Source organism: Lichenostomus cassidix, chromosome 1, assembly GCF_008360975.1.
Source record: "Lichenostomus cassidix isolate B80296 chromosome 1, HeHo_3.0, whole genome shotgun sequence".
Lineage (NCBI taxonomy): Eukaryota > Metazoa > Chordata > Aves > Passeriformes > Meliphagidae > Lichenostomus > Lichenostomus cassidix.
Window position 1 is genome coordinate 49,653,577 of NC_139479.1, and position 24,563 is coordinate 49,678,139.

The 24,563-nt window shown below is 41.0% G+C and overlaps 1 protein-coding gene across 7 annotated transcripts in view; it reads left to right on the plus strand.

Annotated features, from left to right (window-relative positions):
• The window catches only part of KLF12 (KLF transcription factor 12), a 235,561-nt gene that overhangs the window by 188,768 nt on the left and 22,230 nt on the right, over positions 1–24,563 (plus strand). For all 7 annotated transcript variants that reach the window (XM_085058374.1, XM_085058408.1, XM_085058416.1 and 4 more), the window contains one exon: positions 21,917–22,074. In XM_085058374.1, coding sequence (XP_084914500.1) covers positions 21,917–22,074 — 158 coding nt within the window. The remainder of the gene's footprint in view (positions 1–21,916; positions 22,075–24,563) is intronic.

Genomic DNA, 24,563 nt, shown 5'->3' on the forward strand with positions numbered 1-24,563 from the left:
TGCTGCTCTCATAAATTGTGTTGAGCCCTTGAGATGCAGTTCACTTGTCATTTCTGAATTGTAATTGTGTTAGACCCAAAAGCAAAGATTTTGATCCCAGTGGTGCAAGTACCCTCATGCAAGCAAGCCTCGCACCTTCAGAGAATGTCCTTCATTTTCGTGGGGTCCCATATTGACACCAGTTTGACTGTTTGGATCCAATTGCAGGATTTAACATGTAGGTCCACCAGTTTCAGGGGTTTTTTAACCCCTCCCCCAGCACAGAACTATATATGTCAGTATTGGGTGGTTGGGGCTTCTCCATAAAAAGCATTGGGATAGTGTGAGCGTGGCCTTCTAGAAGATGCATGATGTCTGGGATGCTTCAGCTGTGATGTGACGGGGAAGCCAAGGTTTGGAATATATGTCAGCAGAAGTCTTCATTTGTTGATTTGAGCCCTTTAGCAGTGACATAACTTGGTGATGTTAGTTCCTTTCCCAAAAGTATCAGGGATAACTTGGTTGCACAGATGAATGGACAAATCTAATGGGCAGAGTCCAGTCCCTGTCCTTAGTCATGGCTATTTGCCACTCGTTGTGTGTGAGTGCTCAAGTTCAGCTGAGTTCTGGTGAATCATGCCAAGGAGAGCACTGGCACGTATTAGCTCCCTAACCTGCTTCTCCACAGGGTTAGAGGTGCCTCTGGTGTGGGATGGAGAGGGTTAGGGTTAGGGTTTTGAAAATAGCCCAAACATAACATGTTGATGCTCTAGAGCACCACATTAAGTGCCTTCCATCTGTAAGTACTCCAAAAGGCTGTTCCCCAAGTGCTCTCTGATGTCCCTGTGTCTCCTGACCATGGCCATACATGTACATGGGAATCCTCAAAATGCTGACAGTATCTGTGAACTTAAAGCCTAGTAGCTTGGTTTTTAAAACACGTGTATGGAAAACTGTACAGAGGGGACTGATCCAGCTGAACTGGGATTGTTTGCCCAAATAAAGTGTCTTGTGTGCTCTAGGGCTCATGGAATCAGCTCTAATTGCAGCAGTTTACAGATGTTAAGGAATTACGTATGCATGGACCTCTGGAATCTCTGTTTAAGATATTTCTGTGTTTCAGTTTCATTCAAGTGAATGTTGGAGTTGTGATCATGTCAAAGGGCATATGAGAAATACTAATGAGCTGGAGGACGTGTTATATCTAACTAATACCCGTCTGGGGGAAGACACTAACAACAGGATGGAGGAAAAACATACTTGCCAAGACTGGTGGCTGAATGCCAAAGTTAAAGGTAAATATTAGGAGAAAAGGAGAGGCATTCAGACAAGGTGTTTTTCCTTGAGCAGTAGCTTGCTTTATGTGCTATGTTTTATGATACATAAAGTAGCCTCGGCTCATCTAGTAGACTCCACCAGCATAGTGTCAGTATACTGTGTCAAAAGAGGGAGATTTGTAAAATTGTTTAGTGCTTTAAACCATATTGTTTAGGTAGACTTTTTTTCCCAGTTCAGATTCATTATGTAATGGCACCTTTTTGTTCCATTTCTTCCATGTCTCTTTTCTGTTTTCTCTGTCCTTTGCCCCTTCCTTTCTGAGGGGCTATTGTTAGCTGAAAAAAGGCACTATTTTCCAACATTTCTCCAGGTGTTGTTTCCAACATTTCCCTTGACTGATAGGGAAAGGGGGAGGGGAAAAAAAAAAATCTTCCTTTCTTTTTTCCCACTTCAGGGCTCAATTATTCTGTATGCTTTGAAGAATCTTATAGCTTAACTGCAGGGATGGCCTGATTTCTTTAAGTGAAAATGCCTTCCAGTCATCTTCCCCAAACTGTTTAGCTTGGTGCACCGAAATCTTTATTTTGGGGGAAGAGAAGGAAGTATAGTATTGTTTGGAGGGTTAAGGAACAAAGAGTAGGACACTAGGGAAGGAAAAACTGAAATCTAAAGGAGGCTGCTGCCATCTGGAGTCGAGACCTAACACCGTTTGCCTTTTCAGGAGTGGCATTCAAGTAATGTGTATGTCTAAACAATAGTGGAGGAAAACCCCTCAGAGCAATGGAACTGCTTTCTTTGCTTTTCATTTCAGCAGTAATAATAGAAACTTCTAAAAGTTGTTGGTTTTTTTGTAAGTGCATTTTTGTTTACATGCAATCTAAGTATATTAATGTCAATTAAAGTTTTCTCATCACATGGGAAAATTGAGACTTAACATAGCCAATCCTAAAAGGAGGACAATACTTCTGCAATACAAATACAGCTTAAACTAAGTACACATTTAGAGAAGTCATCAAAAAATCTCAACTAAGCTGGATACAGATAACTGTGACTGAAAACATTCCCTTCAATGTTGTATTCAATATGATGTAGTTTTCATTCATATATATGATATTGCTAGGATATTCTGTAAAAGTAAGCAGAAAACCTAAATTCTACCTTTATCATCTTTTAAAATTTCTAGTTCTATAATATAATATTGAATTACAAACTTCGCCTGATGGCCAAGTTGAGTTGCAGCGGTCTTTTGAGTTTTCTTTAAATTTTAATTTGGAGCACAGACTGTGTAACATGACAATAGACCTGGAAGGTATGTTTGTAGCAGGTAACCAAGGTGGTTAGAAGATAAGCTTCTAAGGTGACTTGGCCTCTTTCTGGCCAACTTAACATTTGACCTGAATTTTAAACCCTTCTGTGGCTGTATTCCTATAAGTAGTTGCACTAAAAGTAAATTAGATTTAGAAGAGTACATATAAAGATACTGTCAGAATTGTGGTCTGTATTTAGGACTTGTTAACTGACAAGCATCTTTTTGCTTGTTCTTGCTTGATTTAAAAAGTCTGCTCAGTATTTTCTTTGCAGAGGCATTGCAGAGGCATTGCAGAGTATCCTGGGAGTATGGATGGAAAGGCATCCTGTGTGTAAAAGGGTATATACAGAGGGGCTGTTCCCACTGAAGTGTTGCAGAACTTTTCTCATCTCGCTTGTGCCCTCCATCTCAAATTTTTCTCCAGCTCCAGCCTGTCAGTCCTTTGTGTAACACCATATTGGGAAGTTAGCATGCAGAACAAGAGCTTCATGGGGAGGACTGGGAGCAGTGCAGGTGCACAAAACAGATCCAGTGTGGAGTTGATTGGATTAAAGCTGTGACTTTTGACTTAAAAATCAAAAAGAAGAACTGCTTGTTTAATTGTCTTACACTTCCCCCCTCATAATTGCAGTTAGAAATCAGAATTGATGACCTTAGTCTGCGCGACTTGAAGACTTGTAGCACCTTGAACTGGGAAAGTGGCAGACACATTTTGTCCTGTGTCACAGAGAAGCAAATGCTATTGATGAGAGCAGGTACCAGTCCTCTCCTGCTGTGGGGCAAGTGGAAGCTCGTGTTTTCATGAGGATTGGGAGGCAAGCTGCCTCATAGCACAGCCATTGCATAAAGCAGCATGTCCCATCCAGTTCCTGAAGTGATGGATCCCTTTGCATGCTTGTAGGAGTGATGGGTTGTAGATGGAGCTTGGGGGTAAACATCAGGTAGAGCAGAGCAGGGCTGCACTCAGCACAGCATGCACAGGCTTGAAATACTGTGCTCTAATATTTGGTTCTGTGTGTGCTTTTGGAAAAGATACGTATTGCCATTACAGGATCATTATGTCTTTGCATCTCTGGTGCATCGTGCTTTCAGAGCCTTGATATAACTGTTAACTAGAAAAAGCATTTTGAGTAAGTTTGCATATTTCTGTTCTCTGTATAATAGGCTGTATTTCAATTAGCCTCCTTCTCACTTGTGACAGTCAATATTATTTTAATTTTCAGCTATTCAGACTTTGACCTCTCGCTTTTAGTCAATTGAATGTGTAAAAACAGTTTGTGCTTGGGAACCACATTTTAGCTAGATATATAGAGGCACTTGTGTCTATACATGCAGCAGCTCCTAATTTAAAATCAGAAAGTGCTCTTTGTCATTTTCTTTGGCTCTGGCAGCGTTTCTTTGACCTATGAACAGAAAGTAATATGGTTCTGTTTTCATGGAAGTTCATCTTAGGATCAAGCATTTCACACACTTTGATAAATCTGCTCAGCCAGTTTTTAAAAAGAGGGCTGTCAAAAATCGCTTTATAGTTTTACTCTTTCTTTTTTTTTCTCAGTTCTTTGAATTATCCTATTCTGAGCCTTGAAAATAACTTCACATTCATTAGTTTTGTCTTTTTCCATTTTCCCCCCAGTATGTTCTTGTCTCGTTATGGCAGTATAGACACAACTATTAGGAAAATGTTGAATTCACAAAGTACGTGAAGTCTTTTTTCTTTCATGTCCTTAGAACGACTTGATTTCTGTATTTAATTCTGAAGTCTGAAATGAAACCTTCTCACTGTATCTTTCTCTACCTTGCTCAATTCTCCACAGCTCTGAAAGGAGAATTAGACATATGACACATTACTCATACTATTTTTCTTTGTAGTTGCTGCAATTAAAAAGATTCACCAAAAACTTTTTGAGGGTTTTGTGGGGATTAAAATTCTCTGCTTGCTGGCCTAACATGATTACCATTTGCAATCTCCTTTTCCTGCTTCTTGTTTAATAAACTTCTATACTAACACAAGATTTCCGTTTACTTTCTTATTTGGGCATAGACATCTCAGAATTTATGAGCGGGACCTGAATTTAAAAAAATAGGTAAATTCATTTGATTGTACTCTCTGACATTAAACATTTAGCCATTATTGCATTCTTTGATGCAAGAGCTTACATGGTAAAAATTATGAAGGGGAAGAGTATTCTTCACAGGAGGTATTTACCTGGATATTAGGTTTCTGCATGCTTGCTTCATTCTTTATGCTGGCAGTTCCACCCATCCTGTTTACAATGGCTTTTCCTATTTGGCATCCACACAGTGTAATATCATTAGATTACACATACAGCACGTGGGTCTCATCCTGCAAATGCTCCTGTTGTGCATTTGCTGAGAACGTGGCATTATTTTGGGGAAGAGTGCTGCATTCAGTACACACACAAATCTGAACAAGACCTGAGAGGAGCAGGAAACTGCATAGATTGCTGGAGGGTATAGCTGAGAGGGCAGAGTAAGAGTTAAATACATTTGGCTTGACTAAACAGCAGTTCAGGGCAGTGCAGCCTCATGTCTTGGAAACAGAGAGAAGATGGAACAAGAAGGAATCAATTACGACTGTACAACAAAGTATTAGGTGAAAGCAGTGACAGCAGATTAATTTAGCCCTCAATTAAAAAACTATCTGTCAGCGCCTTACTTTTACATCACAACATACGATGAAAAAAAACGTTTAGGTTTTTAAAGGAAGGTTTAGGTTATTTAGATTATTTAAATGAAGCAAAAGATTACAAGGATCTTTTGTGAGTGATCTTTATAAGTGGGAAAGATGAAAGTATGACAGTGAGCTCTCAGTTTGTTGGGTGTTTTAATTTGAGGCAATCTCCTAGTCCTATTGTAAAGAGAAGCATGTGTGGCTGCTGCTTCTTGAATGGTTTATACTACATTCCCCTTCCTTCAGTCAACATGTCCTGCAGGACCTTTGTTATTACAGGCAATGTCCCTATGCAGTTGCCTTCAGGAGAGAGGATGAGGTGTCAGGTGAAACATATGTGATTCAAAATTCTGCTACCTTGCAATGTCTTGTCTATGCAGGGAAAAAGAGCATGACCCATCCTGTGTGTGTGCCTCCCTGTACTCCCATCATGTTAATCCATATTTCTGTATCAGCTGTCAGGCTGGTAGTCCCGACAGCTTTAGTTGTAGACCTAAACCCAGGCAGAGCTGCAAAGGGAGTGGAGAGAGATGGGTGAAATGATGGCTCAATGGCAATCAGTAGGCGGTTGTTAGCCAGTGTAACCAGAATTTTCCCCCGAGATAATGATGTGTTAGTAGAGTTGCCTTCTTGTAAGTTGACTCTCCTGTGTTTCATAATTTGAGCCATTAGAGATTTTACTATTTTAAGGCTTTTTTTTTTTCCTTCTGCTATTCAGTGAACAGCTCTTCATCAAAATGGCCTGTTAGATTTTGGTTAGCTCAAGTAAAAAAATATTTATATTACTGTGTCTCCATTTAAATAGGCACTATTGTCCTTGAAATGTCAAAAAAAATATGACATGTCAATTGCTGTATGTCAAGCACATGATGTATTTTCAGCCACTGTTGATTTAGATGGGTTTTGATGTGTGCTGGACGTATTCTAATGGTGCTTCTTCAGTTCAGTGAATGTCTTGAAAACAACATTGAATGGCACATAAATCACAGCACCACCTTTTTCAGGGACTTCTGCCAGAAGATGAAGTAGCAGCTTTGAGTCCCTGTGAATATTTGGTCTATAATGGCTCTTTTGTCCCAGAGTTGGGAGCCTGTAGTTTCTGGCAGGTTTGCCAGCAGAGCAGAAGCAGTCTGATCACACAACTGTTTTATTCAATTATTGTTTAATCATTACTTTAGAAAAAGCAAACCTAACATTTTCCTAAGAGGTCTTTTAGAAATCCCATGCTAGTATTTGGCTTGCATTTTGTCTGGTGATGTGTATGTGGTAGAAAAGCATGAAGTAGCACCATAGGCCTCATCACCCTACAGTGTTAGTAAGGATTTCTCCTAACCTTATTCACCTAAAATACGCACCTACATGGAGGATGAAACCCTCACTATCATTGCAAAAAGTAAGAAGCATTCTCTGGCTTACAGCCCAGTCAAAAATGAGGACAGGTTGCTTTTTGATCTTTTCAACTACGTACTTTCAGCATTTGCTGGTTGTGTTTAGCACTAACATTTACTCTTCTGCCTGGAGAACATGTGCATTCATTCATACAGCCATGTGAATCAGTCAGGTTCCAAAAATACTATACACTTTGATACTATGGTGGCAGGAGGAAGAAGGAGAGGAGGAAGGGGTAGTATGTCCACAATTGCCCCCAAAAAAATAATACAGAGCAGGACTAAGAATACCCAGGAAATCATTGGCAGTGCTCTGTGGCTCCAAGCCATGTTTTCCTCCTTTCCCTATCTTCGCTCTATTAAAATGTAACACATTGCTTTAATGAGAAGCTGTGCATTTAATTTGTCTGTACTTTCAGAGGGTATTGTTAAGTAAGATGGGCTTTGAAATAATGTGAGACTTCATAACAGAGTTGTCCCTCAAAATGGCTTTTAAATCCAGTGCTTTCAGATGGGTAGAGTTAGGCTTCAGCCCTTCAGAAATACAAGTTCACCCATGGCACATCTGTGTAAACCATGTCTCTGCTCTTTGAACTTGAGAGGCTGAAATAAAAGCAGCCTGTCACAAAACCAGATGAACACTAGACTATTTTTTGTTATTGCTCAGTTTCTTGTCACAGAAATGAGACAGTAGGATTTATCATCCTGATGTGAAACAGAGAGCAGTGCAGTATTCACCACTCGTTTGGCTGATATTCTGTAATCATCCGTACCATCTCCCTGCCTGCTTTTTCCAGAAGGCATTTGTCAGACTTCTAGTATGAAAAGGTGCAAGAGGTCCACCTGCCAGGCCACCAGCCACTGAAAGGGTTAAAGATGTTCTGAAAATAACTGTAATTTACTGAACAGAAAACACATGGAAATTCAGACATCTTGTTTTTGTAGGAAAGACCCTAACAAGGGCAAGAAATAAGTGGCCAGGGAACACAGCCATTTTACACTACCTGGAGCAAATACATTGGCAGAAGTGCTGCAGCTCTGCAGCTTCATTCTGTGCCGGCTGTGAAATGAGTGCATGGCAGAAGAGGGACTTTATTGGGCCACAACATGCTTCTAGGTCACACTTAATTAACATTATTACTATTAAAAAATCAATTCTATCCGTATTAAAGACTACCTACATATGTGTAACTCACATGGTTGCATTTGAGTGGCCAAGCGTGAGATGTAAATAAGAAATGGATTTTGTGGTTGGTGTTTCAGCTAATATGAAACTCATTACAGGCTTCCACTTACCAACCCAGGCAAAGGGGGAGAAGGTGGCCTTGGAAGTGGGAACTTCCGAAGAGGGATGGATGTAATGGATGGATCCCATTCAGGGATGTAATTGAAGTGAATGGCTTCCCAAAACCAGTATTTCTGAATAAAATGCATAAGGGCACATTGCATTGTGTGTCCAAATTGTGGTCTTCTGTCAAACTCCAGTCTGCAAAAACAGCCCTCCTTGATCCATCCCTTCTGTATAGGATAAAACTATGTAACAGAAGCAGAGAAATGAGAACAGTGGTGGAAAGGAAGAGCCCTGCTCTCTCTTCCCCCTGAAATGTATTTCTTCACCTCACAGTGGGTGTCACAAGGTGCCTTGAGCAGGCACTCTCCCATCCAAAGCGGTGTCAGCAGGGACACCTGCCCAGAGTGGAGGTGGCTCTATGGGGCTCCACAGCATGGGCTATGGGATGCTATTGCCAGGGTGAGATGCCTGGCTTGTCTTATTGAGGCAGTCGCTTGTGATGGCCATTGTTGTCTCATCTGACCCTCTGCTGAATGCCTCTCTGATGCCTCCCTCCATCTGCCTGACACTTTCTCTTATTTACTGCAGTTATAGCAATACCATTCTGTTGTACTGGGAATTTTGGATTTGGTTGTTTTTTCCTGTGCCTCTTCCAAATGAACAATTGTGACAGCAAAATGCTTTGATAATTATCCTTTTTACTGCATGCAAAGGCTCCAAATGTTTTAGGAAATTATGGGTGTTTTTTGATCTTTAAAGTTCTGGTATGTTCCATCCCATTTAACAAAACAAAGCAAAACAACATATGTGCAGGGTTGAGTTTTGCTAGATTTTAACAGGCTCTGATTTCTCCAGTAAAAGCTTGAGTGTAAGCACACTGGTTATTCTTAATTACTGTATTGGCAGTACTAGCTGATGCTTTATTTGGTGACTGATACTGTTTGTAAGATCTCATATAGTAAACAGGCAGAGATTTTAACAGATTAGTAAGGAGAAAATATCCAGGAGTGGGTGTGGGGATTTTCTAGTTGGTTTTTTTTCTCCAAAATTGAAATCTAGAAAGTAGAACTAAAGGAGTCCTGATGAGGGTTTAAGTTATTAATCCAAACATCCTGTTGGTGAAGATTTGGGAGAATAAATGCTTTCAGGGAAGCAATAGGAATTCCAGAGATGAATGACCTGGATCCTGGGTCAGCACAACAGGCTTTGGGATAATATATGCAGTAAAACTGTGGCAAACCAAGGGACCACTGGGTCCTAGGCTGCTGCTGCTGACTGCACAGTTAAGATACTTTAAATTCAGAGCACTGTCTTCCAGCCACTCAGATCTGTTGACCTGCGCTAATGAGCAACATGCATAAATTAGCAAGGTGAATGGAGTGGCCCATTGTTACCATCCCATTACAGGAGATGCAGTTGGGAGGGATATGCCAGCTTCAGAGAGAGCAGCTAGGCAGATTCCCTTTGCTTCTTTGCAAGGTTTCCTTTGTAATGTGAGTGTGCTTCCAAGTGCAAAAATAAATTATAATGACATTAGTGTTAAAAAATAAATACATCAAGTATTGGTAAGAAGGCCATAGAAGTATTTTGTAGCACTAAATAAGAGGAGGAAAACCATGTGGATGAAGGATGTCTGATCTCCATTTCTAAGGTTTCTGCAAGAAATTATGCTGGTGACAGGATGATTTTTCTGCATAGATGGAAGCTTGGTTCCTTCCCTTGTCCCTGAAACAATTTTAAATCAAAGGAAAAAGTTTGCTAACCTGATAAAGGGTGGCCATTTAACCGCCTTTTGAAAAATGTTCATTTAACTACTGTGCTGTGTGACTATGAATTCTCTTTCTTTTGTTGGGCAGCATTGTTTCCAAATGATTAACCTGATTCTTGTGGGATGAAATGAAATGAAATTGATTTCATAAAGCCTGCAAACATGGAATTTCCCTGTTGCTAGTGTGTAGGGAAGGGCCAGGTCAAAAATCTGACAGTTGCAAAGCTTGTTCAACTTCATATGTTTTTATCCTTTCCTGAACAGAACATTAAATGTCTGTTGGAGATAGCAGAATCATTTCCCACAAATAATTGAATACTTGACATCCCAAAGGGAGACATACGCCCATTTACCAGTGGGAAAACATTCCTTGCCAGCAGAACGCATTGTGTTACATTTCAAAAAAACTGAAGAGGCAACTTCATTTAAATCTTGCCCAATTTAAATCCCTGCATAAATTCACATACAAAGTAATGGTGAACATAAACACCCAAGTCCTCAGTTCAGTTTTTGCTTTAGCAGAGCTGGAGCATGCACAGAGTGAAACCTTGACCTTTATTTTGATGGCAAAAAGCCATCAGGAATTTGTTCTTGCCTTTCTAAAGGAGATTATTGTCATCCTAAAAATGTCTGTAGTTTTTCCTGACCAGGGGATAGCCACAGTGAGGACTACCTAGTTTTTCAAGTGAAGGACCATGACAGCAAGCACATGAAGCCACCTTGACCCAATGAAGCCCAGGGGAGTGGAGTTGCTTGGCTACCAAGGCTCTTGGAAAAGTGTTATGGTGTATTTACCAAGAAGAATAGACTTTGTACTCTGAGTGCTACTGGAACGATTTCAGTGACAGGCAGATGTGTTAAAGATGTTTTTTCTTTGATTTCCCAGTACGAAATGTACCCTATGGCCCTGTGCAGTCTGCTTACAGAAGAAATTTTTCTTTTAATCAAACTTTGCTCTGCCCATGAGCACTTAAAACCCTAAATGCAGTTCTGCCTTGGTGAGAAAGTATTAAGAGGACCAGTTCATGAAAACAATACTCTGGTTTCCTCCTTCTGTTGGGAAATCCTATGTTTGACTCCATTGAAGGCAATGGCAGCTTTGCCAGACTTTACAAGTCCTGTGTCCAAGCTGGATATCTTTGTGGCTGTTTAGCTGTCGCAATGATAATCAAGGAATTGTTGAAATTTGGCTTTTTGGTATGTGTGAAAAGTACATTAGTGCTCTGCTGCATAATTAATTACAAGTGGAAAGACTCTACTTCCCACAGATTGACTATTCACTGGGTGGATATCAGGTTGATTTTAATAATGGAGAGAAGAAAAGGAATGTTATGATGCAATAGATCTGTGCAAGGCCAGTAAAAAGATGCAGTAACTCTTCCAGCTCATAGGTGGTAGTCATGAGTTCCTCTCTCTCGGAAGTTGCATGTCTGAGTGGTTTCTGCAGCTTTCAGGGACACTTTCCATCCCAGGGTGCAGAGGAAGCCACTAGAAATCTTTCAAATACTAGCAAATACAGTGAAACCACCATGTATCAATTTCTTCCTCTGTAAGCTATGACACTCAGTAACAAAACTCAGTGACAAAACCTGGCCCTGCGATTCTCTAGAGTTCCTAGCTGGGGAATTGGCAGCAAGTCTGGGGGAAGAGGGGAGAAACATAAAGGGAAGGAAGAGATAAAAAATGGCAGTCCTTGGGAAAGGACTGTGAGAAGCTGGACCTGATGAAGCCCAGAACATTGCTTCAGGTGAGACTAATACTATAAATAGGTGTGGAAAACCACAGATACAAGGTGAGGTAGTGGATTTTCTTTATATTGCAGTAGTGTATTATTACTCTTTTCATGTATTGGGACCTTACTGTACTTATTTTGTTTTGCAAACACAAAACAGACATAAAGATGTGGCAAGGATCTCGTAGTCTAAATGAAGGAACACATCATTGATATGCATGGCTGTAAAGCCAGGTACAAGATAGCACACTGAATAGAAAAACTGACTACTTGTATGAAATAAATACATCAGGATTCCTCGTTGTTAATGACAATGCTTAGTAACACAATCTGTATGGCCTCTGAGGTGTATGGTTTTGATTTATAGGATGTTTTTCCTCATTTCTTTTATAAAAAATTCCTTTCAATAGGAGAGGGTGCCCTGGAAGGACAAAACAAACAAAACTATAAATCTCAGAATTAATTGATTAGAAAGTACATTAGGAAAAGAAACCCAAATCCCTGAAGTGTGATCTTATGCTTAGTAACTTTTTTGTCCCCCAAATGAATTAAATTATTTTGTCCCTTTTTTCCCAAGACAGATCAAATAGAGATGATACTTAAATTATCTCTGCAATACACTAATACTTTGCAATATCTGCTCTCACACAGAAGCTTGTAGATGGCTGTGAGGCATAAAAAACTGGTCTTCTGAGATGGCTTTCTATTGGGGTGGCAGGTTGTCTTTATATATATATATATAAACACCAAAATGTATTTCAGTGTGGTCACCCATTTAGTAGTTAACAAAATCTGCCTGATGACACAGAGTATGACAGATGACCACCCATAATTGCATTACACATAGGTATCTAGGGTAATCAAATATTTAACTTATCAATAATAAGCCTTCTGAACAGGAAGAAAGTAAAGGTCATTCACATGAGCTTCAGTCCCAGTGGAAACAATGTCCTCATTTAATATCACTGACTTGGCAAGATGTTAGTGGCAATTTTGTTAGCTAAGGATAGAGAACAGAGAATTTTTAATCACCACTGCGGTGATCAGTTCCACATTTGTTAGTCTGACCAACAAGAGGAGGTGGATGCACAGGCAAGAGTCATTGTACTGTTACTGGGACTGACTACAGTGTTGTACAGAGTGAAAAATCAGAATTAGAGATAGGAGATGAAAGTGAAATCTGAAGAGCAAGGTTGATCATTCAGGGAGTCCTGCACTAGAAAGTGTATCATCTGTGGTCTTTGAGCAAATAATCAGAACAGAGGTTAAAGACATGAATATTTGTACATACTCATCTTGGTTCCATGATGAAAATTTCAGCTCAGCCCATGTCTGCAACAGAGTAGTTTTTATTTCCCTTTTAAAATATTTTTCTACCAAGATTTCCAGTATTGACAAGGCTTGTTTCAAGCATTACGTGTTGCCAGAAGAGTGTGAAGGAAAAAGTATGAATCAGAAACAGGAGAGGTAAAAAGCAGGGCCCTGTGATCTCAGAGCTGAGTTGTAGGTACTGAGTTACCCAATTTTCTGCTCTGTTTAGAAGGAAACAAAAAAAGAAAGAACAGACTCGGCATTGATGCAGCCTCCGTCTGGAGGGAGAGTTAGTGCGGCTGGTGCTGGAGATCCTGTGAATGATCACTGCTGTTCTGCCAGCTCTGAAGGGAGGGGATGAAATAAGATGCTTTTTCTGTGCTAGACCAGGTTCAGCTCCCAGGCCTGAACTAGCATGCATCAAACACGTGTGGCATACAGGATTTTAGGAATTATTCCTGCTTTCAGGAAGATACACGATGCTTTGTCTTCAGATCCAAAGAACAGACCCTTGCCCCATGAATTTTATTCCACCTGCGAGTTCATTGTGAAGATATGTTTTCCCACTGCTTGAGGTTTTCTTTTTTTCATGAATTTTCACTCCAGCTCAGAAAAATACCAGGCTAAAGCAAAGTAAGCTAATTTGGAAGTTTTATTAAGAAAAGTGAAGGTTTATGGTAGCTAGTGGTTACTTAGTTACCTTTCATAGTAATGTGTAGATATGTGTATTTATGAATATAAACATTTTGTTGGAACTATTTCGAAAAACTATTTAGAAAGCATTCATTAGAAACTCCCTTTGGAATGAGTGTGGCTGACCATTGGAACTCACTGCCCAGATAAATGTTGTTTTTTTTTTTTTTAATCTTCAAACATTTTCAGTCTTAAACAGGACAAGATTTATGAACAAGCCAGTCTAGTTCTGAAGAACCTTGCTGAGCAGAAAATTTATAGTTGCCTCCATAGATGAGTTTTCTGTGGTTTTTTATTCCATGATAATACGCCATGTTACAAAAAGAGGTGTTAACGTGGGCTTCAACATTTGGAGCAGTCTTTGCACTGTGTTCGGCCATCCTGACAAGCTGGAAGGGTCAATACTGCAGCTGTGTATCCTCTGTAACATGCAAGTGTTAGAAAAAATACTTCCTAAACATATCTAAAGTGCAGTCATGTGTCTCCTCAGAATCTCTGACAAAATCTAAGGACAAGTGTCTCACTTAGTATGAGTCTGTCTGTCCAAACCAAGGGAAAGGCAGAGCAGTGAAACAGAATTATGTTTAATATTACTAAAAATGTGAGGTGTGCGTGTAAAACACGATAGCCTTTCTGTCAAATGTTTCTAAAACTTTTACAGGTAGAAACAAACTCTGTATGCCCTGGCATATTAGGAGAAACATGACATTTGTCGTCCTTAGGGAGCATCTCAGTAATTCAGAAGGGCTAGTCTGAGAATTGCTGTTGCCCATATTTGGCTACTGCTGGATGTAGTAGTGCAAGTGGTCATACAGCCATGAACTTTCTCAAAACCAGGAAGAAACATTTTAATAATGTAGGTAATGCCTAGGTGCAAGGTAGTTAGCCTGTAATTACTTTGATTTTTTACACAGTAGCTCTCTATGGTAATACATTTTTAGTTAATAAGGGTAAAATAGATGGAAAGTTTCTGGTGGGTTTTTTTTCCTGTGACATTTCAGAGTTCATCATAGATTTGATTCATGGGTTTTCTCTGTCAGAAGTGTGCTTTGCAGTCCTCCAGTTACCAGATCTTAGGGGTGTGCTGGAGCATGTCATAGATGCTTACTGGCCCAGCTTCCTTGCCTTAGGAACCCAGAACAGAGGAGCAGCATGAAAGAGGAGAGTAGGGTGTATATTTGGGTCTTAGCCCACTGTGGAGCTGGGATGCATCTCAGAACATCACACTCTAAGAGCTGGGAAGTGCTCCTGGAACCCACAGCATGAATATAGATCAGGAAGATCAAGCAAATGTCTCATGTCTCAGCTTAATGCGGTAGATAGCAGAGGTGATGAATCATTTTGGTAAGGTGTGCCATAGTTGACATTAGTGCTTTTCTTAATTGGCCCAAAGTTCTTTCCCTTTGCCAGAAGTTTGTTCAGTGTAGAGTTGTGTTTCCTCTTCCATCCCAGCCAGAGCAACATTGTGACACACTCGGATTTTGCAAGGCAACTCAGCAGTTCAAGTACCTTTATCTGGTCTGAGCAGTAAATGCAGCAGATAAAGGCAAGGCCAGAGATGGGCAGGGTGTTTTGTTTGCTGACTGCCCAGGACAGGGATATAACAGCATGGGAATGGCCATATGGAGCTGGAGCAGAGGATCCTCTTTACAAGGGTACTGCCTCTGGCTGCAGCCAGCAGTGAACACCTAGGACAGAGCATAACAGGAGAAACTTCCTGTGCTCCTACTCCTATCTGCCCATCTGCTCCCAGTGAAATTTCTCTCCAGCTCAAGCACCTTTTGAGCCAAATGTATTGAAATCATCTTTTATCTTTGTCTGCTTTATCCATGTTATTTTCCCATTTAATATGTGTGTTGTTTGTGTATGTTGCCAAATTCGTCCTTTCTTTCTCGACAAAAAGTATAATTTCGAGTATAACATCACCTAAAGTACACTGATTGAAGTAACTACTGCTAATGAAGGAGTAGCACATATTTTCCTTTTATGATCGCCTTAAGTACTGCTTGATATGTTTTAATGTCTAACATTCCTAAGGCAGCTGTTTGCCTTTCATGAAACATTAATTAGAATCTAAGAATCAAAGAGGAGAAGAAATACATATGTATATATGCATGTGCATCTGTTTATGAACAGGAGACAGTAGAAACTTTGTACTAAAAAAATCCAAACAAGTAAATATTTGAGTGAAGATTTTTATCAGGAGATGACACTGATATTTAAGCATTTTTTAGCAAAAAAACTACTATGTTTTTATATAGTGGCATTTTGGCATCTGACTACTAGGAGAAGTTTTATAGACTGTAATGGGAAATAATCCATGTAATATTTCTTCTTGGTGTAATGTGTAGTGTTACCACTATCCTGAGTGGGATGATAACATTACATGACCTATCAGAAAATGAAATTACATTATGTGAAATGCTACAAAAGAAAGTAATTGAGACCTGGAATATGGAAAACGTGACTCAAAGCCCCTTTTCAAAAAGTCACTGAATAACCACATGTCTGTTAGTGGTCTTAACTAATAGAGGATACTTGGTCTTAAGCAACATTAGCTCCATAATGAGTAGTGTGCTGCTGTGGATGTGTTCACTCCAATCAGAAAAGTGCCAGAGGAGCCAAGCAAAGGTGTTGGGACTGTGGTCATCCGTGCTTCTGAGTGTCCTTGGTGAGGAGCTGCTCTGAGAACCACAGGAGGACCAGCAGCTGCCATGGGGATGTACGAGCATGCTGTTCAATGTGCTCAGGCGCTGCCATCTGAAACCAAAGGCCAGGATTCTAAAAAATTATGTCTATAGTTAGTCACTTAACAGCTCTAGTTTCTATAAATGTTAAGCAGGCAAAACCCATGATGCTTCTTTCTGCAGCCCTGGTTCCCTTTGAATGCTGAGCAAATGCTAGAGATCCAAGGATTTGCTTCAGCTGCTCATTACCGTCTGAATGCAGGCGTGTTGTACTCTAGTTTTCTGCTTTTATTTAATTTGCCTGCACTTTTAGTTACTATGACTTACAGGCTGACCCAGAAGCTTTGCATGGCTCATAAAGTAAAGATTCACACTGATAAATTTATACACTATTTGCATATTTGAGTATTGTACAGTTACATATTTTTCCTTTCTTAAATGTAAAACCCTTAAATATCTGAATGTCCAGAATTGATCTGAGGGTGGGATGTGAGTATTTGGCTGTTGGTTCTAGCATGTATTGTCGAAGCACATTATCAGCTCAGAAGTATTTGGCATGGTCATATCTCCCAATTTTTGGGTTCAGTCTATCTATTTATGTGGTTATTTTTCTGTGTGTTTTATACTCAAATTATTGCAAATAGCAACTTCTCTTGGAGTTGGGAGCAAAAGATGGATTTCCAGTTGTTCCTGGTGTTGATTGCTTATGTCCATGTTCTCGATTCCTTCATACATTTTCTAAATTTACATGGAAGCTGTGGTAATCCCAGCTGATTGCCACTAAAAGAGGTGATGACACTCCCCTAACCTTGCTCATAAGTTCCCATCCTCTGCCTTATGTCAGTGCAGGTACTTGGCAGACTCAAGTACTTGGGGTGTCAAACCACCAGAAGTTTCTCAGATTTTTTTTGGCATCATTTTGGGTCCTGCACTGGCTTGCTCTAGAATCAGGCAAGTGCTGGTGCCTACACAACAGACAGCAGCTGGAGTGGGACTGTCCTGCTGTGCCATCTCAGCCAAATCCTGTACTCCACTGCCCAGGGGCTGAGAAACACAAGAGGACCACAACTCACGTTGCACAGTCTGTCCTGCTGAGCCCCTCATCCAGGCTGAGCAAATGCTGCACGGACCTGAGCCCCATCTGGTTTTTCTCCCCATAGCCAGAGTGGAGGGGACATGGCTGATAGTCCTGGGCCTCATCCCAAAGGGAACAGAGGTCTGTTTTTAGCAGCCATGGCCTGTTACAGGGTGCAGCTGCAAGTCTCTCAGTTAACTACAGGGCCAGCTAGGGAGGAAGGTAATGCAGCGTGATTGCTGTAAAGATAGAGACTTAGGTAAGGTGACAGGGATGTTGGACATGAACTGGTGTGACCTGTCAGCCCTGGATCAGTGTGTTTTCCATGGGGTCTTTGGAGGCAGGCAGGATGCGTAGCCAAAGAGCCTGAGCTCGCAGTGGATGGGCCAAGGAAGAGTAAAAATGGTAATCAGAAGGATGAAAATGCAACACTGGGGCACTGTTTGGGTTTGTAGTGCAAAGAGCAAAGCGTGGCTCGCTGCACGTCCCTGGCTCCTTGCTGGCCATGCCGGCCAGCCCTTGGCCAGCTCACTGGGCTGCCAGCAGCACCCAACAGCTCGTGCTTGGGTGGCCAAGGGTAACCCTGTGTGTTAGCCACAGGGAGAGCACACTCGAGTACACTGTTAGGAGGGAGCAGCCACCGTGCAGGACTTGCTGTGTGTCACGAGACTGAACACAGTTCAATGCTTTAATAAACAAACTCTGTTCCCCAGGCAGCTCTGCTCTGCACATTGCTCAGAAAACACAGGATTGGTATGAAAAGACCCATTACATGTGGTTTTTAACAGTGTTACTGCCTGTGCCAAGGCCTAGTCACAGTCTGTATAGAACAGAGGCAAAACACCTAGGAGGTCATGGGCAGCATTCGTAGAAAGGAAAAATAATCCTGCAGCCAGGGTTGTTATAATCCCTGTTTTGTGCAGAGATCACATTCAGCAGAACTTGATGGCCATCTAGTGGTGAAGCCCCAGTCGGTGTTATATTTTTGCAGATTTCTTTGTGTCAGAGAGTCAAGCATTTGGCCATGTGTGAATTGCAAAGATGCATGTTTTCACTTCTACCTGAAAGTAACACAGCTGAATTTTTATAAACAGCCCTAAATGCTTGCATTGGTTTTACTTATTTCACCATAGCAACTGTACTGACTACAGGTGTTGCAGCTGCTCGTGGAGACAGCCAGCAGTCTCCCAGGATTCCAATTAGGTGCAACAATTTCTACACTAACGTAGAAATTACACCGGTTTTAGAAATAACAAGCTGCAAATAAATAAACATCAAGCTGACAGGTCAGAACCCAATTTTCTTCTTTGTTAATTTATCTTTCAAACTTCATGTTTCAGCAGTAATTTAATACATCCTGCTGAGGTGTTATGTGCCATCAGTCCTACTGCTAAAGCCCACCTTGAGCCTTAAAGGCTGCCTGAGATTGTGGCCATGAACAGGAGAATTGGCAGCTACTCCTCAGGGTACCCTGGTAGCTCTTGGCTGATGACAGCTTTCCAAGTCTCCCCTCTGTGCAGTCTCTGGGGGACACTTAAACTTGAGAAAGGCTGTTATGATAAGGTTTGTTGGGGTTTTGGGTTGGGGCAGAGGGGCATTTTGGTATTTTTCATGGTGTTTTTTCTTTACTTATTTTATAGAATTTTAAAATGCATTTTAAACAAAAAGGAAAAATGAGTTAGTTGAAAAAATGAATGTCTGTGAGTTCCCTGACACATCCATCTTCAAAGTCCTTATCCACCATGGTGCCATCAAACAGTAGTTTCTGAAACCCTGTGTTGACCAGAGACACCTGGTAGAACCCCTGTGGCCTTTAAAAGGCACAAAATGGGTGTTCAAGGACCTTCCTTCTGTCTTTCTAGTCGATGAGGACACTTTGTAGAAATTGCTTGAGAAAGAAGAAGGTGTCCCTTTACTGCTTGCATGGCAAAGGGAAAGAACACCAGCACATCATCTGGAAGTTACCGTGAGAGGGACTAACCAGAGGAAGCTCAAAAAAAGCACTTTGTGGTTTTTTGGGGGCCTTTGGTGATATCCCTATTTTTAAAAAGTCGTACAAGTTCTGCAAGGCTGAAACAAAGCTGATGGTATTGGGTAGATTCTCGCTCCTTTTCCACCAGTAAACATGTCTGCACTGGGGGTCCCTATGTGCCACAGGAGTTGAAGTGGCAGAGGAAAACCACCTTGCACATATGCTCTCACTTACCATGTGAGTCTTCTCTGCTGGTTAGTTTGCCATTTATCCTGTAAGGCATGAGGTGGCATCTGCTGGTTCTAGCTGACAGTAGCTTTTCTCCTTACTGTGCTGAGCAAGTGATGACTCTGAAGCACTCAGGGGATGGTGGCAATAATCATCACCTTCTGTGGCTTATTCAGTTATTCTCCCTCCTGTGGAATATGTAGGCTCCTACACATTTTAGAAAGAGGGAGCAATCCAGTTAAGAAGCAGCAGCATTGATCATGTGCCATCTTCATGGCACTGCTCTGTGCCACCCTCTTCTGTATAAATATCCGGGAAAGCACAGAGCAGTTCCCAGCAGTGAGATCACTTTCTTGTATGTGACAAATAGCTTTTATGAGGTGCTGACTCTTCTCAAGGTTCGTTTTGTCTCGGGGCTGGAAATCGCAGCAGCATTTTAAGTTTGATCCTCCTTCCATTTAAATGAGCTGTACTATTCAGGATCTGAACACTCTGTTACAAAATAGGCTTTTAAGACAGCTCATAAGTTATATGTAGCAAAAAAGATGCACAAATACTTACTTTTAAAGATACAGATTTTCTGGTCTTGAGCACTGGATTTTCTATGTTCAGTATTGAGCTTTTGATTAGTATTTGACTTACACATTTGCTTTTATTTCAGCTGATGGGATGTAAAAAAAAAAAACTGGAGTAGTGAAACCATTCTCAGTGAAACTTCTAATCCACGACTTTTATTTGTACTGAGATGCAGATGCTTAAATGCAATTCCTAAGCCATTTCTGTGAGACCTAAACATATCTGTATTCCAGTCATATAGTTAAAGTGCTAATGTGTATTACTCTCTTGGGGACAACTTTTTGCTAGCTAATGTTGATACTACGGCCCTCTGTCCACTTCTTTCTCCATTGCAGAAATTCTCTGCACATCTGTTTACATGCATCATAAATAATTAATCTGGAGAATCTCTTGCCTGAAGGTGAAACAGGAATGTATGTTAAGAGAAAAAGAGTACTGTTCAGACAGACTTTTTTTTTTCCTACTAGTGCTTTCAATTAGGATTGCATTGTGAAAAATATTTAAACAAAAATGTGTAATTTGGACTACCGCTAATCCAAGGTTTAGAGATTTGTATGTGGAGAATAAAAGCATCTGTGAAATCACGTGCTAATGGTGTGAGATGCTTTATGCAAACTTTTAACCCCATATAAGTAGTCCTCAGCAAGTTCTGGAAAGCTCTTGGAGTTCAGTGCATGCTGCAACAGCTACAGCTGTGCAGGAGCTCCTCTAACGGGAGGTCACAGGTCAGTGTTAACTGAGGCACTTCCCAGCAGATCCATCAACATCAGTGCTCCTTTCAAATGCTTGTCTTAGTACTGTAGCTTCCCCAAGGGTTCATGCTTCTCGTTCTCATTGGTCTTAAGAGTTGAAAAGAGCAGCCTGAGAAATCTGTGACCCATTTGCCTTGAATGTCAATAAAGCTGGGAAGCCCCAGAAACCTGATGAAGGCCAGAGTTGTTACAGTACTTAGCTAAACAGGCTGGTGTAGCTGTGGGTGAATGTGATTGCTGTGCAATATAATCGTGGTGAGGTTGATAAGATGATCAGTTAATAATGATTTACGGCTCGGTAGTATAATTACTGGCAGTCAATGAGGGTTTGGATCTTGGCCTTGCAACTTGATAATAGTTTATCTAACCAAGCCAAATGCATTGCTGTAGCAAGGCTTTCTTCAGGTATTAGGTTCAGCACACCCTGTACTTAGAAACTCAAGCAACATGACTTCAACGTTATATTTTTAATTGCTTAAAATCACGATAACTGATAGGCCATAGGACATTGCTGTAAATGGAGTATCTTTGATATGCATTTGTGTGTTTCTGTGGGGATTGTTCTCTGGCCTTGTTCCAATAAACTTCATTTATCAGTGGTCTGAAAGGAAACAAAATTCATTGGCTTGCACGTGGTAGATTGAGAATTGTTAAATGAGAAAATGGAAAAGTCGCTGCAGCAGGGTGATCTGGATCTGTTAGCAGTCTGTATTCAAGCAAACAACAGGTGTTTGGCCAAATGTGAGGATCCATAGTTCAGATCTGGGTACTGGTTTCAGACTTTTTATCTATTTAAACTTGTCAAAGAGAAGTTATGGAGGCTATATATAAACTGTGTAGAAAACAGTTCAGTGAACTTGTACCTGGACACATGTCAAATAGAAATAGAGCTCGGATAAAATCAGGCTGCTTCATTATTGGAACAGTATTTCAAGGATCATGGTGGTTTTTTTGCACAACAAGCACTTCTAAATCAAGACTTCAATTATTTCATACTGCAAAATATGCTCTACACTGGTGCAAACACTAATTGTGTCAAAATGTGGAAAGAGAAATAGTTAATTATGTATTAATAGTAAATTATGTCACTTCTGGCACAGTCACTTCTGGCACAGCTGATTTTTTGGGGCCTAGGATATACACCATGCTCTTGCTTCATTTTTTTGCTTCTGTTCTGTTTTTCAGTTCAATTTCACCATTCAGTATTGAGAGCACAAGGCGTCAGAGGAGGTCTGAGTCTCCAGACTCCAGGAAGCGGCGCATCCATCGGTGTGACTTTGAGGGATGCAACAAAGTGTACACAAAAAGTTCCCACCTGAAGGCTCACCGGAGAACGCACACAGGTAAGATTAGCTGGCACTGTGCACCGTGGTTAAGACAAGCAGGTTCGTTTCTGCCCAATTTAGGGCAAATTGAGCTTGTCATCCTACACTAGGAGCCAAAGGCCTGTACGTGAATAACAGAGATGTCTATGAGTGCACTGGCTTTCTGGTGCAGATGAGCAGTGTGCTTTTGAACAGAACTTCCTTGTTATTCCCCCTTGGCAGCACAAGAGCAGTGTCAGCACAAACCAGACTCTTCTCAGATGAAACTAAACAGAAAAGTGGCCTCTAGGGATATACCTGCTGTGCTTCAGCAAAGGGTGGTCATTGCTTGGGACCAACCAGAGCTAGTCCGGAGAAAACCCTCAACAGGATCATATAGTGTGGTCATGAATCTTCAGCAGCATTTTCTTTGCTCTACAGAACTGATTCTTTTGAGCTACTACTTGCTTTTACGGATGCAGCCGTTGGATGCCAGGTGCTCCTGAAATCCTTCCGTTTTCAATTCGAATGGAAGCTCAAGTCCTGAGTGTGTCTGGAGGCTTTCAGAGGCACTTACCCCATGCTGGAGAGGGAAGTCATCACTGCATGAGAATAGGTTGCACTAGATCCCTACAGCAGAGATGCAAGACAGGTGCCTAGAGGAGCTGGGGTCCATTCAGGGATGACCATACTTAACTCTCAATGGATACTTGATGTCCTTAATAACTTTATGGGCTCTTACTAGTCTGTATGGCAGGCATGTAAGGGTAGCTGAAGCACTGATGAGTAATAGTTGTCATCTTATTGTGGATAAGCTCAGGAGCAGCAATTTGAAGTTATCAAGAGCAAATCTAAAAGGGGATTGATTGGATGGCTAGAAAGGCAGTGGATATAACACTCTGAACCTCAGTGCTACTCCTTCCCCTGGTGGTGATTTGCTTAAATAAAATTTATTGATCTCTCTTCTCTTAATGTACTTGAGCATTCTTGAAACTCCTTGGAGAAAAGATGGTGTTTGCCCAGTATGTGGGACAATGTTAGGACAATGTTGTTTTTTGCTGAGAATCTGCTAGTGTTTTCTGTGATCTGATGTACTCCAAATTTAGAGTATGAGATACTATTTAAAAAAATTACTTGGTGGCCTCTCCATTTCAATTGAGGCCACATCTCCACCACTCTTTCCAATATGTCTTTTGGTTTGTAGGACTTTTGTTGAGAGGAATTCTGAACAAGGCTCGTATTCCCTATTATCCTCTACTAAAACAATTTCTATGAGTCCTTTCCTTAAACAGCAGAAATGTTCTGGTGATCTGGAAATTTTATTATATTTCCCTCTAGGCCAGCTTTCCTGGTTACTTCACATCTTCTTGTTAATGCTTGTACCTTCTGCTCTCTCATTATTTGTCATGTCTTAATTCTTTTTTTTTCCTTCCCTGTTCTTTCCTATCTTAAATGTGGTCTTTCATCCCTACCCTTCTAATATCTTTTATGTACCCTTACCCTTTCACCTTTTCTGTCTTTCTTGTTTTACTTCTTTTATCTCAGTCTAACCCTACTCTGTCCTTTTCCAACTCCCTGCCTGGATTTCTTCGTTGTTTCCTTTTCTTGTCTGTATAACCCTTTGAGCATTATATGGCTGTAAGAAATTCAAAGACAGAGAGCCTAACGGAGACATAAGAACCACAGAGTGTTTGGTTTGAAACAAAAACACCATTTATCTGCTTATACCACAGGGAAGTCACTCTTCTCTAGCCTGCCAGACTGGCTACCAGCCCAGGAGTATAAGCAATCGTCGTGTAAGTTACAAAACTAGATGTGAACAACCTCAGAAATGTCACACCCAAGTTAGCCCAGAAATGGAGAAGACTCTTTTATGCCATGACATTTTAAAACACTGATAATTACATTTGTCAGACGTTTGTAATTTTTCAGTAGTCTAATGGGGCAGACCAGTGCTTGCAGGTAAATTTGCACCCAAATCAGTGTTAGATAGTCAACACTGCTGAATCTCAGGCTGTGCACTTGGGGTGCTCAGAAGTAGGCACTGAAGGTTTGAGAGGATGTAGGTAATCCCAGTTTTAGCATCTGTAACTCTCCACCAGCGCGAGAGGAGTTTGCCTGCTGTAATCATAGGATCCATCTCTCCAGCCTTGCATCCCTGGCAGCTGGGTGTTAAGGCTATGCTATCTGTCTGGGATCTCTGGGTAGTCAGAGAAGAGGGATTGGCACCTCTGGGGCATGTTATTCCCTCTTCAGCTATACCCAGGGATTGGCTTGCAAAGGTGTTTCTCTTTCACTGCTGAGTACAGAGGAAGCCCAGTACCTACCAGGCTGTGAGCTGGCTGAAATGATTTCCCACACCAAAAGACATCTGCCTGAACTATTTTGTAGTCATGCTGGAAGTTTGGTTTATTACTTCAGGGAAAAAGAAAAATAACATCAAATCAAGAACCTTCATTAATTGGTCAGCTGATAACTGCTTTTTATTGACATTGCAGCAGGCTTGATGAAAGAAGTGTAGTCTAGAC